This window comes from Pseudophryne corroboree, chromosome 5 (assembly GCF_028390025.1).
Source record: "Pseudophryne corroboree isolate aPseCor3 chromosome 5, aPseCor3.hap2, whole genome shotgun sequence".
Lineage (NCBI taxonomy): Eukaryota > Metazoa > Chordata > Amphibia > Anura > Myobatrachidae > Pseudophryne > Pseudophryne corroboree.
Genome location: NC_086448.1, coordinates 142,092,481 through 142,107,682, shown reverse-complemented (window position 1 = coordinate 142,107,682; position 15,202 = coordinate 142,092,481). Strand labels below are relative to the sequence as shown.

The 15,202-nt window shown below is 45.1% G+C and overlaps 1 protein-coding gene across 1 annotated transcript in view; it reads right to left on the bottom strand.

Annotated features, from left to right (window-relative positions):
• LOC134929573 (ATP-dependent translocase ABCB1-like) overlaps window positions 1-15,202 on the bottom strand; it is a 723,752-nt gene that overhangs the window by 373,946 nt on the left and 334,604 nt on the right. Inside the window, exon 12 of the mRNA XM_063925164.1 lies at window positions 6,035-6,283. Within this exon, the coding sequence (XP_063781234.1) occupies window positions 6,035-6,283 (249 nt within the window). The remainder of the gene's footprint in view (window positions 1-6,034; window positions 6,284-15,202) is intronic.

Genomic DNA, 15,202 nt, shown 5'->3' with positions numbered 1-15,202 from the left:
TTGACACCTCTGACATTGCTGCTTTGCTTTTCGTTCCGCCCTGTCGGTTTATGTACGTCACTGTTGTCACATTGTCCCACTTGAGCTGAATGGCCCGATCTTGAAGAATATATGAGGCCTGCAGAAAGGCGTTGTACTGTATATAGCCCTGAGTTACACAATGTTGATTGGAAGGATGACTTCCTGACTTGACCATCTTCCTTGAAACTGCACACCCTGGGTGACTGCTCCCCAACCTCTGATGCTTGCATCTGTGGTTAGCTGAATCCAATTCTGAATCCCAAGTTGTTGACCCTCGATTAGGTGAGAAGTCTGAAGCCACCATAGAAGAGAGATCATGGCTTTTGGCAACAGACGGATCCTCTGGTGCATGTGTAGATGCGATCCAGACCATTTATCCAACAGATCAAGCTGGAAGGGTCTTGCATGAGACCTTCCATTCTGAAGTGCCTCATAAGAGGCCACCATTTTCCCCAGAAGGCGAATGCAGAGATGCACCGATATCCAGGTTGGAGTCAGGACATCCCGAACCATTGACTGGATTACCAATGCTTTTTCCAACGGAAGGAACACTTTTTGCGACTCTGTGTCCAGTATCATTCCCAGGAATTGAAGCTTCTAAGTTGGCTCTAAGTGAGATTTCAGAAGGTTCAGAATCCACCTGTGATCCTGGAGTAGTCTGGTTGTGAGGCCGATGCTGTCCAACAACTTCTTCCTGGATGGTGCCTTTATCAGAAGATCGTTCAGGTACGGAATTATGCTCACTCCCTGTTTGCGAAGAAGAAACATCATCTCTGCCATCACCTTGGTGAATACCCTTGGGCCCTCATTCCGAGTTGTTCGCTCGCAAGCTGCTTTTAGCAGCATTGCACACGCTAAGCCGCCGCCTACTGGGAGTGAATCTTAGCTTAGCAAAATTGCAAACGAAAGATTCTCAAAATTGCGAATAGAAATTTCTATGCAGTTTCTGAGTAGCTCGGGACTTACTCTGCCACTGCGATCAGTTCAGTCAGTTTCGTTCCTGGTTTGACGTCACAAACACACCCAGCATTCACCCAGACACTCCCACGTTTCTCCAGCCACTCCCGCGTTTTTCCCAGAAACGACAGCTTTTTTTCACACACTCCCATAAAACGTCCAGTTTCCGCCCAGTAACACCCACTTCCTGTCAATCACATTACGATCACCAGAACGAAGAAAAAACCTTGTAATGCCGTGAGAAAAATACCAAACTTCTTAGCAAATTTACTTGGCGCAGTCGCAGTGCGAACATTGCGCATGCGCAATTAGCGGAAAATCGCTGCGATGTGAAGAAAATTACAGAGCGTACAACTCGGAATGAGGGCTTTTGTGCCATTGAGAGACCAAAGGGCAGGGCCTGGAACTGGTAGTGACAGTCCTGCAGTGTAAACTGTAGATAAGTCTGTTGAGGCGGCCAGATCAGAAACGTGAAGGTATGTATCCTTGATATCCAGAGACATTAGGAATTCCCTTTCTTCCAGACTTGAGATCACTGCTCTCAGAGACTCCATCTTGAATTTGAACACTCGTAAGTACGGGTTAAATGACTTGAGGTTCAAAATTGGTCTTACCGAACCGCCCGGTTTTGGTACTACAAACAAATTGGAATAATATCCCTTGTTTTGTAGATGAGGTGGAACTGGAACAATTACCTGAGTCTGTACCAGTTTTTGAATGGTGTCCTGTAAGGTTATACTTGCCTTTTGTGAAACTGGTAAACCTGATTTGAAGAATCTGTGAGGTGGGAGCTCCTGAAACTCCAGTCTGTAGTCCTGGGAAATAAGATCTATGACCCAGGGATCCTGGCATGATGTTCTCCAGATGTGACTGAAATATTTTAGTCGGGCTCCCACCTGCAAGTCTTCCAGGTATTTTGGTCCAGCATCATGCTGAAGGTTTTGAGGAAGCAAAGCTTGAGCTCTGTTCCTTAGAACTGGCAGTTACTGGTTTGTGTGGTTTACCTCTAGCGCCCCTGGTGTCTGTAGAAGAACCTGTGGTTTTGCCCTTAAACTAGGCAGTCCGAAAGGATTGTAGATTAGGTCCTGAGCAGGCCTTCCTGGCTGGGGGAGCTGCAGAAGGAAGATATATGGACTTACCCACAGTAGCTTTAAAGATCCATTTGTCTTGTTCATCTCCAAATAAGGCCTCTCCTGTGAAGGGTAGGCCTTCAATGCTTTTCCTGGAGTCCACATCTGCTGACACTGCCATAGCGTGCATTAAGCAAGCCTGTTTCTTTTATGGATTCCACCATAAAATTCGCAGAGTCCTGTATACATTGCAGGAGTAAAACAATCTCCCCCTGATGCAAGGTACCTAACCCCTCAATTAGGTTACGCAACCATTTGGCGATGGCCTTAGAAATACACCCACATGCTATAGTGAGTCCCAGCAGCTGTATACAAAGATTTGAGTGTATTCTCAATTCTACAATCAGCCATGTCTTTTAAGGAGGCTGCACCCTGGACAGGCAATACAATTTTCCGTGACAACCTGGATACTGATGCATCCACTATTGGTGGATTTTTCCATTTTTTCCTATCATGAGGAAAAGGAAAAGATGATATCAACCTTTTAGGGACTTTAAATTTCCTATCAGCTTTAACCCACGGTTCTTCAAACAGTGTATTTAATTCCTTTGACACAGAAAAAGTGGCTGACGATTTCTTTTTTATATTAAAATAAGATTCCTCAGTTTCCTCTGTTACCTTATCAGGGATATGCAGAACTTCTCTAATAGCTTCTATGAGAGCCTCTATTCCCCTTGACAGAGTAGCCTCCCCCACCACTGAGTCCACCTCCCCTTCCTCCACTTTATTTGGCCCATATCCTGCAGTCTCACTCTGATGATTATGAGTCATCATCAGAGTGAGACTGCAGGATATGGGCCAAATAACGTTTTTGCCAACAAATGGCAGGGGACTAAGAGACTGGTTTGGGTACTGAGTCTCTGTTCATAAACTCAGTCATAGATTGTCTTAAGTATTGCATCTCTTATTGCGGGATGATTTAGAAGATATATTGGAAATCATTCCCCTAATAGAATCCAGCCAAGCTGGCTCTGCTCCACTCTCCAGGGAGGGAACACTGCACTGAGTACACTGCAGTGAACCCCCTGGAGTAGAGGAACACTGTGCCTTACATGAAACACACTCTTTGTCTGACACGTGACAGTGACAGAGCACACACACACACACAGGAAAAAGTTAAATGCACAATAAACCCACAGAGAGCCCTTCCAGAGAGACACAGAGATAGTATTGGAGCCAGCATCCTTAGTGCTAATGCCAAGCTTAGCCGGGTCGCAGACTAAGTACCCAGATTGGTAACTTAGTACACTAGTAAGCGCTGCCCCCCCCTGCTATGAACCCCTGGTACCACTGAAGTAATCTGGAGTCTCTCGAAGGAGCTGCGCATCCCTGTCAGTCAGTGTCTGTGTCCACTGCAGAGTTAAAATGGCACTGGTGAGCTGCTGGATCTGCTTATAGTGAAGCCCCGCCCCTTCAGTGGCGGGTGATCTTACCGCACTTTTTTATACTGGCAGAGGTAAATGTGGTGCTTAAATGGAGTCAGTCACATTTTATGTCTGTAATGCCAGTCTGGGTAATGTGTACACTCACAGTGTACTTAGACTCAGTTCGCTCCCTCAGAAGCGGTGCATCCGCACTGTGTACTGAGCCTGGAGACCCAGCCGCTCCACATAGAAGCAGTGCTTCTCTGTACCCTCATGCCACTATAGTGGCTGGCGACCCGCTAACTAGGATGCCGGCTTAGTACTCACCACCGTTCCATCTTCTGGCCCTGTTAGGGGTGGCGGCATGCTACGCGAATGTAGCTCACCGTGGTGGGGCTTGCAAAAAGTTCCCTCAGGAGCTAGTGTCCTGTCAGCGGGGAACAGGACCATTAACCCTTTAAGAGGTTGGGACGTTTCCCCACCTAAGTCCCACGAAGTAGGGAGGCTGGTGCCATCCAGTCCTGCCTGAAAATAACAAATATACAAAATAAATGCAGAAAACTGTTCAGGAGCTTCCAGTGAAGTGACCGGCTCCTCCGGGTACATTTTCTAAACTAAGTCTGATAGGAGGGGCATAGAGGGAGGAGCCAGGGCACACTATCAAATTCTTAAAGTGCCCAAGGCTCCTAGTGGACCAGTCTATACCCCATGGTACTAAAGGGTTTCCCAGTGTCCTCTAGGACATAAGAGAAAACAATATAAAGTACTACAGATGTGTCCTTATATAATCATTGCTACAGTTGCTTTAAAGAGCCCATCTCTGCGCACCAAGGGGGTAATTTAGAGTTGATCGCAGCAGCAAATTTGTTAGCAATTGTGTAAAACCAAGGGCCTAATTAAGAGTTGATTGCAGCAGCAAATTTGTTAGCAGTTGGGCAAAACCAAGGGGGTTATTCAGAGTTGATCACTCGCTAGCTACTTTTTGCAGCACTGCGAACAGATTGTCGCCACCTATAGGGGAGTGTATTTTGTTTTGCAAGCGTGCAATCAAATATGCAGCCAAGCACTACAAAAAAGTTTTGTGCAGTTTCTGAGTAGCTCAGAACTTACTCAGCCGCTGCGAACACTTCAGCCTGTTCTTGTCCGGAATTGATGTCAGCCACCCACACTGCAAACGCTTGGACATGCCTGCATTTTTCCAAACACTCCCAGAAAACGGTCAGTTGCCACCCACAAATGCCTTCTTCCTGTCAATCTCCTTGTGATCGGCTGTGCGAATGAATTCTTTGTTAAATCCATCGCTCAGCAACGATCCGCTTTGTACCTGTATGATGCGCCTTCTCATTGCGGTGCATACGCATGCGCAGTAGTGACCTGGTCACAGCGCAGTGAAAAATTCTAGCATGTGATCAGGTCAGAATGACCCCCCATGTGCACTGCAGGAGGGGATTTGGGTGGGGTGTGTTCAAGCTGAAATCTAAATTGCAGTGTAAAAATAAAGCAGCCAGTATTTACCCTGCACAGAAACAATATAACTCACTCAAATCTAACTCTCTCTGCACATGTTATATCTGCCCCACCTGCAGTGCATTTGCTTTTGCCCAACTGCTAACAAATTTGCTGCTGTGATCAACTCTGAATTACGCCCCAGGTCCTGCGAGATTCTGCTATAGTTGGGTGTCTTTTTTTTTTTTTTAATGAGGAGACTGTGCGAATTAATTTGACATGTGACACTTGTATGTCTGTGTGCGTCTGAGTCTGAATCCTTATACAAAGTGCCAAGATGCATCATTCACTGCTTTTTTCCATTCCAAGCTCCAGATACAGACTAATACCCCTTTTCCACCTGAGTACCAGGTCCGATCCAGGATGTTTAACCTGGCTACAACCTGTGTCGGCCCAGCCGTTTCCACTGCACTTCACAACGGGTTATTCCTGGGTCGGATCTGTTTCCACTTAACCCAGGTAAGCTCTGTAAAAGCTATTGATGTCACTTGTTACTCGGGTCTGAAAACACGGGTAATGACCGTTTCCACTGCAAAATTTCCTGGGTTATTACCGTGTTACCGTGTTCAACCCAGGTAGCTACCCGGGTAGAATCAGTGTTGAGCCATATGCTCCTAAAAATATTTGTGTGTGCTGGTAGGATCTTTAAATTATTGGTTGACAGTCAAAAGGTGAACACTAAATGGTTGACATGCATATAGTCAACATGGTCAAAAGGTAGACAAGTTCAAATGATCGACTTTAGTTTTTGGGATATTTTTTTTTTCTTTTCATTTTTTCTACTTTTTCATACCTGTGCCGAGAGCATCATTTGTGGAGCAAGGCACCTTGCCCAAAGCATGGTGAGTAAAGCGAGCCATACGAGGGGACGCAGTACACTAATTGGGGTTCCACGTGTTGTAAGGTAAAATGTGACATCAAAAAAAACATGAAAAACTCATGTTGACTGTTTCATAAGTCATTCTTTTGAACCTGTAGACCTTTTGACCATGTCGACATAGACACTGTCAACCTATTACACATAACCTTTTTAAACATCCTTTGTTGACAACCTACCTCTTTTATTATTTTAGACTGTTTCTTGCTAGATTTTGTCGTTGACTTTGTTTTTTTAACTTTTCTTTTAGATTCTTCTAGCAAACTTTGATGCCTAACTGACACCATTCTGTTTTCAACATCTTGTAATGTTCGGCTGGCTTCTTCTATATATTGACTTCTGTCTTCCTCACTCTCTTCTTTAGAATCTGTGGTACCATTAGAACTGCTTTTACTCTCATCTTCTTCTCTGCCATTACGGTCTTCAGTCTATGGGTCATGCAGAACATTATGAGATTTAGGGTAAACTGAAACACAATTGTAAACAGTAATTGTTTGACACATTTGGCTTGAGTTAGAATAGGCCCAATCTTTGACATCTAACCGTAAGTGCCACTCTAAGTTGCATCCATATGTGTGAATATTAGAGATGTGCACTTGAAATTTTTCGGGTTTTGTGTTTTGGTTTTGGGTTCGGTTCCGCGGCCGTGTTTTGGGTTCTAACGCGTTTTGGCAAAACCTCACCGTTTTTTTTTTGTCGGATTCGGGTGTGTTTTGGATTCGGGTGTTTTTTTTCAAAGAACCCTAAAAAACAGCTTAAATCATTGAATTTGGGGGTCATTTTGATCCCATAGTATTCTTAACCTCAATAACCATAATTTACACTCGTTTTCGGTCTATTCTGAACACCTCACACCTCACAATATTATTTTTAGTCCTAAAATTTGCACCGAGGTCGCTGGATGACTAAGCTCAGCGACCCAAGTGGCCGACACAAACACCTGGCCCATCTAGGAGTGGCACTGCAGTGTCACGCAGGACGGTCCTTCCAAAAAACACTCCCCACACAACACATGACGCAAAGAAAAAAAGAGGCGCAATGAGGTAGCTGTGTGAGTAAGCTAAGCGACCCTAGTGGCCGACACAAACACCTGGCCCATCTAGGAGTGGCACTGCAGTGTCACGCAGGACGGCCCTTCCAAAAAACTACTCCCCAAACAGCACATGACGCAAAGAAGAAAAAAAAGAGGCGCAATGAGGTAGCTGTGTGAGCAACCTAAGCGACCCTAGTGGCCGACACAAACACCTGGCCCATCTAGGAGTGGCAATGCAGTGTCACGCAGGACGGCCCTTCCAAAAAACACTCCCCACACAGCACATGACGCAAAGAAGAAAAAAAAGAGGCGCAATGAGGTAGCTGTGTGAGTAACCTAAGCGACCCTAGTGGCCGACACAAACACCTGGCCCATCTAGGAGTGGCACTGCAGTGTCACGCAGGACGGCCCTTCCAAAAAACTACTCCCCAAACAGCACATGACGCAAAGAAAAAAAAAAGAGGCGCAATGAGGTAGCTGTGTGAGTAACCTAAGCGACCCTAGTGGCCGACACAAACACCTGGCCCATCTAGGAGTGGCACTGCAGTGTCACGCAGGACGGCCCTTCCAAAAAACTACTCCCCAAACAGCACATGACGCAAAGAAGAAAAAAAAGAGGCGCAATGAGGTAGCTGTGTGAGTAACCTAAGCGACCCTAGTGGCCGACACAAACACCTGGCCCATCTAGGAGTGGCACTGCAGTGTCACGCAGGACGGTCCTTCCAAAAAACACTCCCCATACAGCACATGACGCAAAGAAGAAAAAAAGAGGCGCAATGAGGTAGCTGTGTGAGTAACCTAAGCGACCCTAGTGGCCGACACAAACACCTGGCCCATCTAGGAGTGGCACTGCAGTGTCACGCAGGATGGCCCTTCCAAAAAACTACTCCCCAAACAGCACATGACGCAAAGAAGAAAAAAAAGAGGCGCAATGAGGTAGCTGTGTGAGTAACCTAAGCGACCCTAGTGGCCGACACAAACACCTGGCCCATCTAGGAGTGGCACTGCAGTGTCACGCAGGACGGCCCTTCCAAAAAACACTCCCCACACAGCACATGACGCAAAGAAAAAAAGAGGCGCAATGAGGTAGCTGTGTGAGTAAGCTAAGCGACCCTAGTGGCCAACACAAACACCTGGCCCATCTAGGAGTGGCACTGCAGTGTCACGCAGGACGGCCCTTCCAAAAAACTACTCCCCAAACAGCACATGACGCAAAGAAGAAAAAAAAGAGGTGCAATGAGGTAGCTGTGTGAGTAACCTAAGCGACCCTAGTGGCCGACACAAACACCTGGCCCATCTAGGAGTCGCAACCGACACAATTGGACTCTCCTTGTGGATTTGGGATTTCGAAGAACGCACAGTTCTTTGCTGTGCTTTTGCCAGCTTGAGTCTTTTCATTTTTCTAGCGAGAGGCTGAGTGCTTCCATCCTCATGTGAAGCTGAACCACTAGCCATGAACATAGGCCAGGGCCTCAGCCTTTCCTTGCCACTCCGTGTGGTAAATGGCATATTGGCAAGTTTACGCTTCTCCTCCAACAATTTTATTTTAGATTTTTGAGTCCTTTTTTTACTGATATTTGGTGTTTTGGATTTTACATGCTCTGTACTATGCCATTGGGCAACGGCCTTGGCAGACGACGTTGATGGCATTTCATCGTCTCTGCCATGACTAGTGGCAGCAGCTTCAGCACGAGGTGGAAGTCGATCTTGATCTTTCCCTATTTTTGGAACCTCAACATTTTTGTTCTCCATATTTTAATAGGCACAACTAAAAGGCACCTCAGGTAAACAATGGAGATGGATGGATACTAGTATACTTATGGATGACGAGCGACTGCCGACACAGAGGTAGCTACAGCCGTGGACTACCGTACTGTGTCTGCTGCTAGTATAGACTGGATGATAATGAGATAAAATTAAAATATATATATCTATCACACTAGTACTGCAGCCGGACAGGTATATAATGTAATGACGGACCTGCTAGACACTGTCTGCAGAATGCGTTTATAAAAACACCACACGACGAGTGTTTAACTTTTCCAGGCAGACAATCACAATATACTGGTGGTCAGTGGTCACTGGTCAGTCACACTGGCTGTGGCACTCTGGCAGCAAAAGTGTGCACTGTACTTAAAAATATGTACTCCTGCTATAACTGCTCCCCAGTCTCCCCCACAATTAAGCTGTGTGAGCAGTGAGCACTCAGCACAGTCAGATAATGATATACAGTATTACATATGATGCAGCACACTGGGCTGAGCACAGATATGGTATGTGTATGTGACTGTGTCACACTGTGTATCGTTTTTTTTTCAGGCAGAGAACGGATTAATTAAACTGGTGGTCAATGGTCACTGGTCACACTATCAGCAAGTAGTACTCCGTCCTAAGCAGACAATCACAATATACTGGGGGGCAGTGTTGTCTGGTCACTGGTCAGTCACACTGGCAGTGTGGCACTCTGGCAGCAAAAGTGTGCACTGTACTTAAAATATATTATATGTACTCCTGCTCTAACTGCTCCCAGTCCCCAGTCTCCCCCACAATTAAGCTGTGTGAGCACTCAGCACAGTCAGATATTATTACATATGATGATGCAGCACACTGAGGCTGAGCACAGATATGGTACGTGACTGTGTCACACTGTGTATCGTTTTTTTTCAGGCAGAGAACGGATTAATTAAACTGGTGGCACTGGTCGCTGGTCACACTATCAGCAGCAAGTAGTACTCCTCCTATATGCTCCCCAAAATTTGTGTCTCTCTGTACTAGTAACTAAACTGGTGGCACTGGTCACTGGTCACACTATCAGCAGCAAGTAGTACTCCTCCTATATGCTCCCCAAAATTTGTGTCTCTCTGTACTAGTAAACTGGTGGCACTGGTCACTGGTCACACTATCAGCAGCAAGTAGTACTCCTCCTATATGCTCCCCAAAATTTGTGTCTCTCTGTACTAGTAACTAAACTGGTGGCACTGGTAACTGGTCACACTATCATCAGCAAGTAGTACTCCTCCTATATGCTCCCCAAAATTTGTGTCTCTCTGTACTAGTAACTAAACTGGTGGCACTGGTAACTGGTCACACTATCAGCAGCAAGTAGTACTCCTCCTGTATATGCTCCCCAAAATTTGTGTCTCTCTGTACTAGTAAACTGGTGGCACTGGTCACTGGTCACACTATCAGCAGCAAGTAGTACTCCTCCTATATGTTCCCCAAAATTTGTGTCTCTCTGTACTAGTAAACTGGTGGCACTGGTCACTGGTCACACTATCAGCAGCAAGTAGTACTCCTCCTATATGCTCCCCAAAATTTGTGTCTCTCTGTACTAGTAACTAAACTGGTGGCACTGGTCACTGGTCACACTATCAGCAGCAAGTAGTACTCCTCCTATATGCTCCCCAAAATTTGTGTCTCTCTGTACTAGTAAACTGGTGGCACTGGTCACTGGTCACACTATCAGCAGCAAGTAGTACTCCTCCTATATGCTCCCCAAAATTTGTGTCTCTCTGTACTAGTAACTAAACTGGTGGCACTGGTCACTGGTCACACTATCAGCAGCAAGTAGTACTCCTCCTATATGCTCCCCAAAATTTGTGTCTCTCTGTACTAGTAACTAAACTGGTGGCACTGGTCACTGGTCACACTATCAGCAGCAAGTAGTACTCCTCCTGTATATGCTCCCCAAAATTTGTGTCTCTCTGTACTAGTAAACTGGTGGCACTGGTCACTGGTCACACTATCAGCAGCAAGTAGTACTCCTCCTATATGCTCCCCAAAATTTGTGTCTCTCTGTACTAGTAAACTGGTGGCACTGGTCACTGGTCACACTATCAGCAGCAAGTAGTACTCCTCCTATATGCTCCCCAAAATTTGTGTCTCTCTGTACTAGTAACTAAACTGGTGGCACTGGTCACACTATCAGCAGCAAGTAGTACTCCTCCTATATGCTCCCCAAAATTTGTGTCTCTCTGTACTAGTAAACTGGTGGCACTGGTCACTGGTCACACTATCAGCAGCAAGTAGTACTCCTCCTATATGCTCCCCAAAATTTGTGTCTCTCTGTACTAGTAACTAAACTGGTGGCACTGGTCACTGGTCACACTATCAGCAGCAAGTAGTACTCCTCCTGTATATGCTTCCCAAAATTTGTGTCTCTCTGTACTAGTAAACTGGTGGCACTGGTCACTGGTCACACTATCAGCAGCAAGTAGTACTCCTCCTATATGTTCCCCAAAATTTGTGTCTCTCTGTACTAGTAAATTGGTGGCACTGGTCACTGGTCACACTATCAGCAGCAAGTAGTACTCCTCCTATATGCTCCCCAAAATTTGTGTCTCTCTGTACTAGTAACTAAACTGGTGGCACTGGTCACTGGTCACACTATCAGCAGCAAGTAGTACTCCTCCTGTATATGCTCCCCAAAATTTGTGTCTCTCTGTACTAGTAACTAAACTGGTGGCACTGGTCACTGGTCACACTATCAGCAGCAAGTAGTACTCCTCCTATATGCTCCCCAAAATTTGTGTCTCTCTGTACTAGTAAACTGGTGGCACTGGTCACTGGTCACACTATCAGCAGCAAGTAGTACTCCTCCTATATGCTCCCCAAAATTTGTGTCTCTCTGTACTAGTAACTAAACTGGTGGCACTGGTCACCGGTCACACTATCAGCAGCAAGTAGTACTCCTCCTATATGCTCCCCAAAATTTGTGTCTCTCTGTACTAGTAACTAAACTGGTGGCACTGGTCACTGGTCACACTATCAGCAGCAAGTAGTACTCCTCCTGTATATGCTCCCCAAAATTTGTGTCTCTCTGTACTAGTAAACTGGTGGCACTGGTCACTGGTCACACTATCAGCAGCAAGTAGTACTCCTCCTATATGCTCCCCAAAATTTGTGTCTCTCTGTACTAGTAAACTGGTGGCACTGGTCACACTATCAGCAGCAAGTAGTACTCCTCCTATATGCTCCCCAAAATTTGTGTCTCTCTGTACTAGTAACTAAACTGGTGGCACTGGTCACTGGTCACACTATCAGCAGCAAGTAGTACTCCTCCTATATGCTCCCCAAAATTTGTGTCTCTCTGTACTTGTAAACTGGTGGCACTGGTCACTGGTGGTCACACTATCAGCAGCAAGTAGTACTCCTCCTATATGCTCCCCAAAATTTGTGTCTCTCTGTACTAGTAACTAAACTGGTGGCACTGGTCACTGGTCACACTATCAGCAGCAAGTAGTACTCCTCCTATATGCTCCCCAAAATTTGTGTCTCTCTGTACTAGTAAACTGGTGGCACTGGTCACTGGTCACACTATCAGCAGCAAGTAGTACTCCTCCTATATGCTCCCCAAAATTTGTGTCTCTCTGTACTAGTCAGTCACTCTAAACGGAGAGGACGCCAGCCACGTCCTCTCCCTATCAATCTCAATGCACGTGTGAAAATGGCGGCGACGCGCGGCTCCTTATATAGAATCAGAGTCTCGCGAGAATCCGACAGCGGGATGATGACGTTCGGGCGCGCTCGGGTTAGCCGAGCAAGGCGGGAGGATCCGAACCTGCTCGGCCCCGTGTAAAAACCCTGAAGTTCGGGCGGGTTCGGTTTCCGAGAAACCAAACCCGCTCATCTCTAGTGAATATATGAAGTTGCATGTAAAATACTGTACATTGCATCACGATACTCACCGTAGGGCTTATTTTGAGTATAGACTATACAGCAAATTTAGCAATTGGGTCTAAAATTTGTACCAGGGAATAACATTTGAAATTAAAATAGACAACCTGGTTCATAAATGCTGTGAAGTGTGTGTGCAGCTTGCAGAAGTATACAGTACAGTATTTGCAATAACAAAGTAACTTGGTTTGTTCTACTGCAAAATCTAAACCCAATGAAAAATTGCACCTACCTCTGTACAAGCCCCATAACATAACTTGATGTAGCCAGAGAAAAGATACAGCAATTACATTTGTCAAATTAATGATGATGACTCATTTATACATAATGGGAAACCAATACAGGGATGAAATCTCTAGGGAAACTGGGAAGAAAACAGGGGACCTTTTTGGCAGCCATACATCAGTGCATGTAAGGGCAATAATAGAATGTCAAAATAGAACAAGTACTATTGTGGAACTACAAGTCCCAGCAAAGTCTTGCAGAGACTGATTATTAAGGTCAAATTGCAATGCCATTATTGTCTGAGTGGCCAGGATGCAGACACTGACAGCCGGGACAAGTGCCAGAGGTGAGGTTTCCAGTTTGTAAAGCACATACATTGGCCTTATTCAGGTTTGTTAGCAAGCCCAAAAAGTTAGCAATTGGGCAAAACCATGTTGCACTGCAGGGGAGGCAGATGTTACACATGCAGAGAGAGTTAGATTTGGGTGGGGTGTGTTCAAACTGAAATCGAAATTAAGCAGCCAGTATTTACCATGCACAGAAACAATATAGCCCATCCAAATCTAAATCTCTCTGCACACGTTACATCTGTCCCACCTGCAGTGCAACATGGTTTTGCCCAACTGCTAACTTTTTGGTTTGCTAAGAAACCTGAATAACACCCTTTGCTTGTTAATGTTGGATTGTTAATTCCATATGAGTTGGAAAAGTTGGGTGCATATCTTACTGTATATGGAATATTTGTTGGTCTCACAATATGATAGATAAGTCATATTGCTTTTTAATTCTACAGGCATTGCATTTGCATTTTTATTTTTTGTGAATTGTATTTATTTCATATGATAGATGAATACATATATCCTTTTTTACTGATAGGATGTTATTTCATCTAATACAGTCTACTGTTTCAAGTCACATTTAAGTCTTGACAACTGGCTTTCATAAGGGACTCAGTCCTCAAAAGAATGTCCTTTGACGTGTTTTCAGAAGACCAACTGAATGACGAGATGCTCATGTTTTCTCAGGTTGTATTCAGCAATGTAATAATTATAATAATAATAATAATAATAATAATAATAATAATAATAATAATAATAATAATACATTTATATATATAGGGATCTTTTTCCAATAGGACTCAATGTGATTAAGAGTAACAGCATAATATAGTACAGAAAATAATGTAATTCATTTTAAATATGGTTTTAACTAGAGATTAGAGGGATTGTGTTATGCACACCAGTGCCTGCAGGAATGTACTGGTGTCAGAACTGTTATGCACTCCAGTGCCTGCAGGAATGTACTGGTGTTTGAACTGTTATGCACACCAGTGCATGCAGGAAGGTACTGGTGTCTGAACGGATAGGTATGCAAAACAAATGAATTCACAGACAGACGGGAATATGACATTACGTACACAGAAGGTGATAGGGTAACAAAATACACACAAAGTAAACAGAGAAGCCCAGAGGCTAAGGAACTGGGTGTCTCCCTAGTATTAGTGATGCTCAGATGGGAAAAGCAAGATGTTGTGTTTTAATACGTAGAGAACCCGAAATGCTGTTGCTAAGGGCAACAGCAAAACCCTAAAGGATTACCAATGGGTGTGGCAGTAAACTCCTTGGTCAGAGATGGAATGATAGACACAAGGAGAGTCTCCACAATCCTAATTCTCACTTGCAGTGCACAGGTTCAGCTTACTGCCACTAAACTGACACCTGACACCAGGGCCGGTGCTAGGGTGTTCGGCGCCCCCCTGCAAACTAGAAATTTGCGCCCTCCCATATTTAATAAAGGAATAGTGCACACCAGATTTGTGTGGTCTCACAAGGAAGGGGTATGGTCACACAACAGTACCCCCAATACAAAGTACCCACACAGTAGCACAATCTTATTCACATTACACTGCACACAGTACCCCTGATACACATTACACCATATAGTAGTGTCCATCATTCACAATGCACAAAATAGTACCCCTTATACACAATGCGCACATTAGTGCCCCTTACACATAATGCCCACAGTAGTAGCGCCGCTTACACACATAATGCCCACAGTAGTAGTGCCCCTTACACATAATGCCCACAGTAGTTGTGCCTCTTATACAGATAAAGCCCACAGTTGTAATGCCGCTTATACATATTATGCCAGGTAGTCTTTTACATTACGCCACGGGGGGGGGGGGGAAAGACTGACTGTGTGTGTGCTTTTTTAAACTTATATTTGCTCCTAAAGCAGCTGCCTTCCATCAGCCTCCTCCCGCCCAAATGCTGCAGACATAGAAGGGGAAGCCCAGAGGCCGAGTCTAACAAGGGATGGAAAGCTGCAGTGCTACCCAGCTACCTATGTGACAAGTAGCAGGGCACTGCAGATGCCAAGCTGCTGATGCCTGCACAATACTACTGCGGCG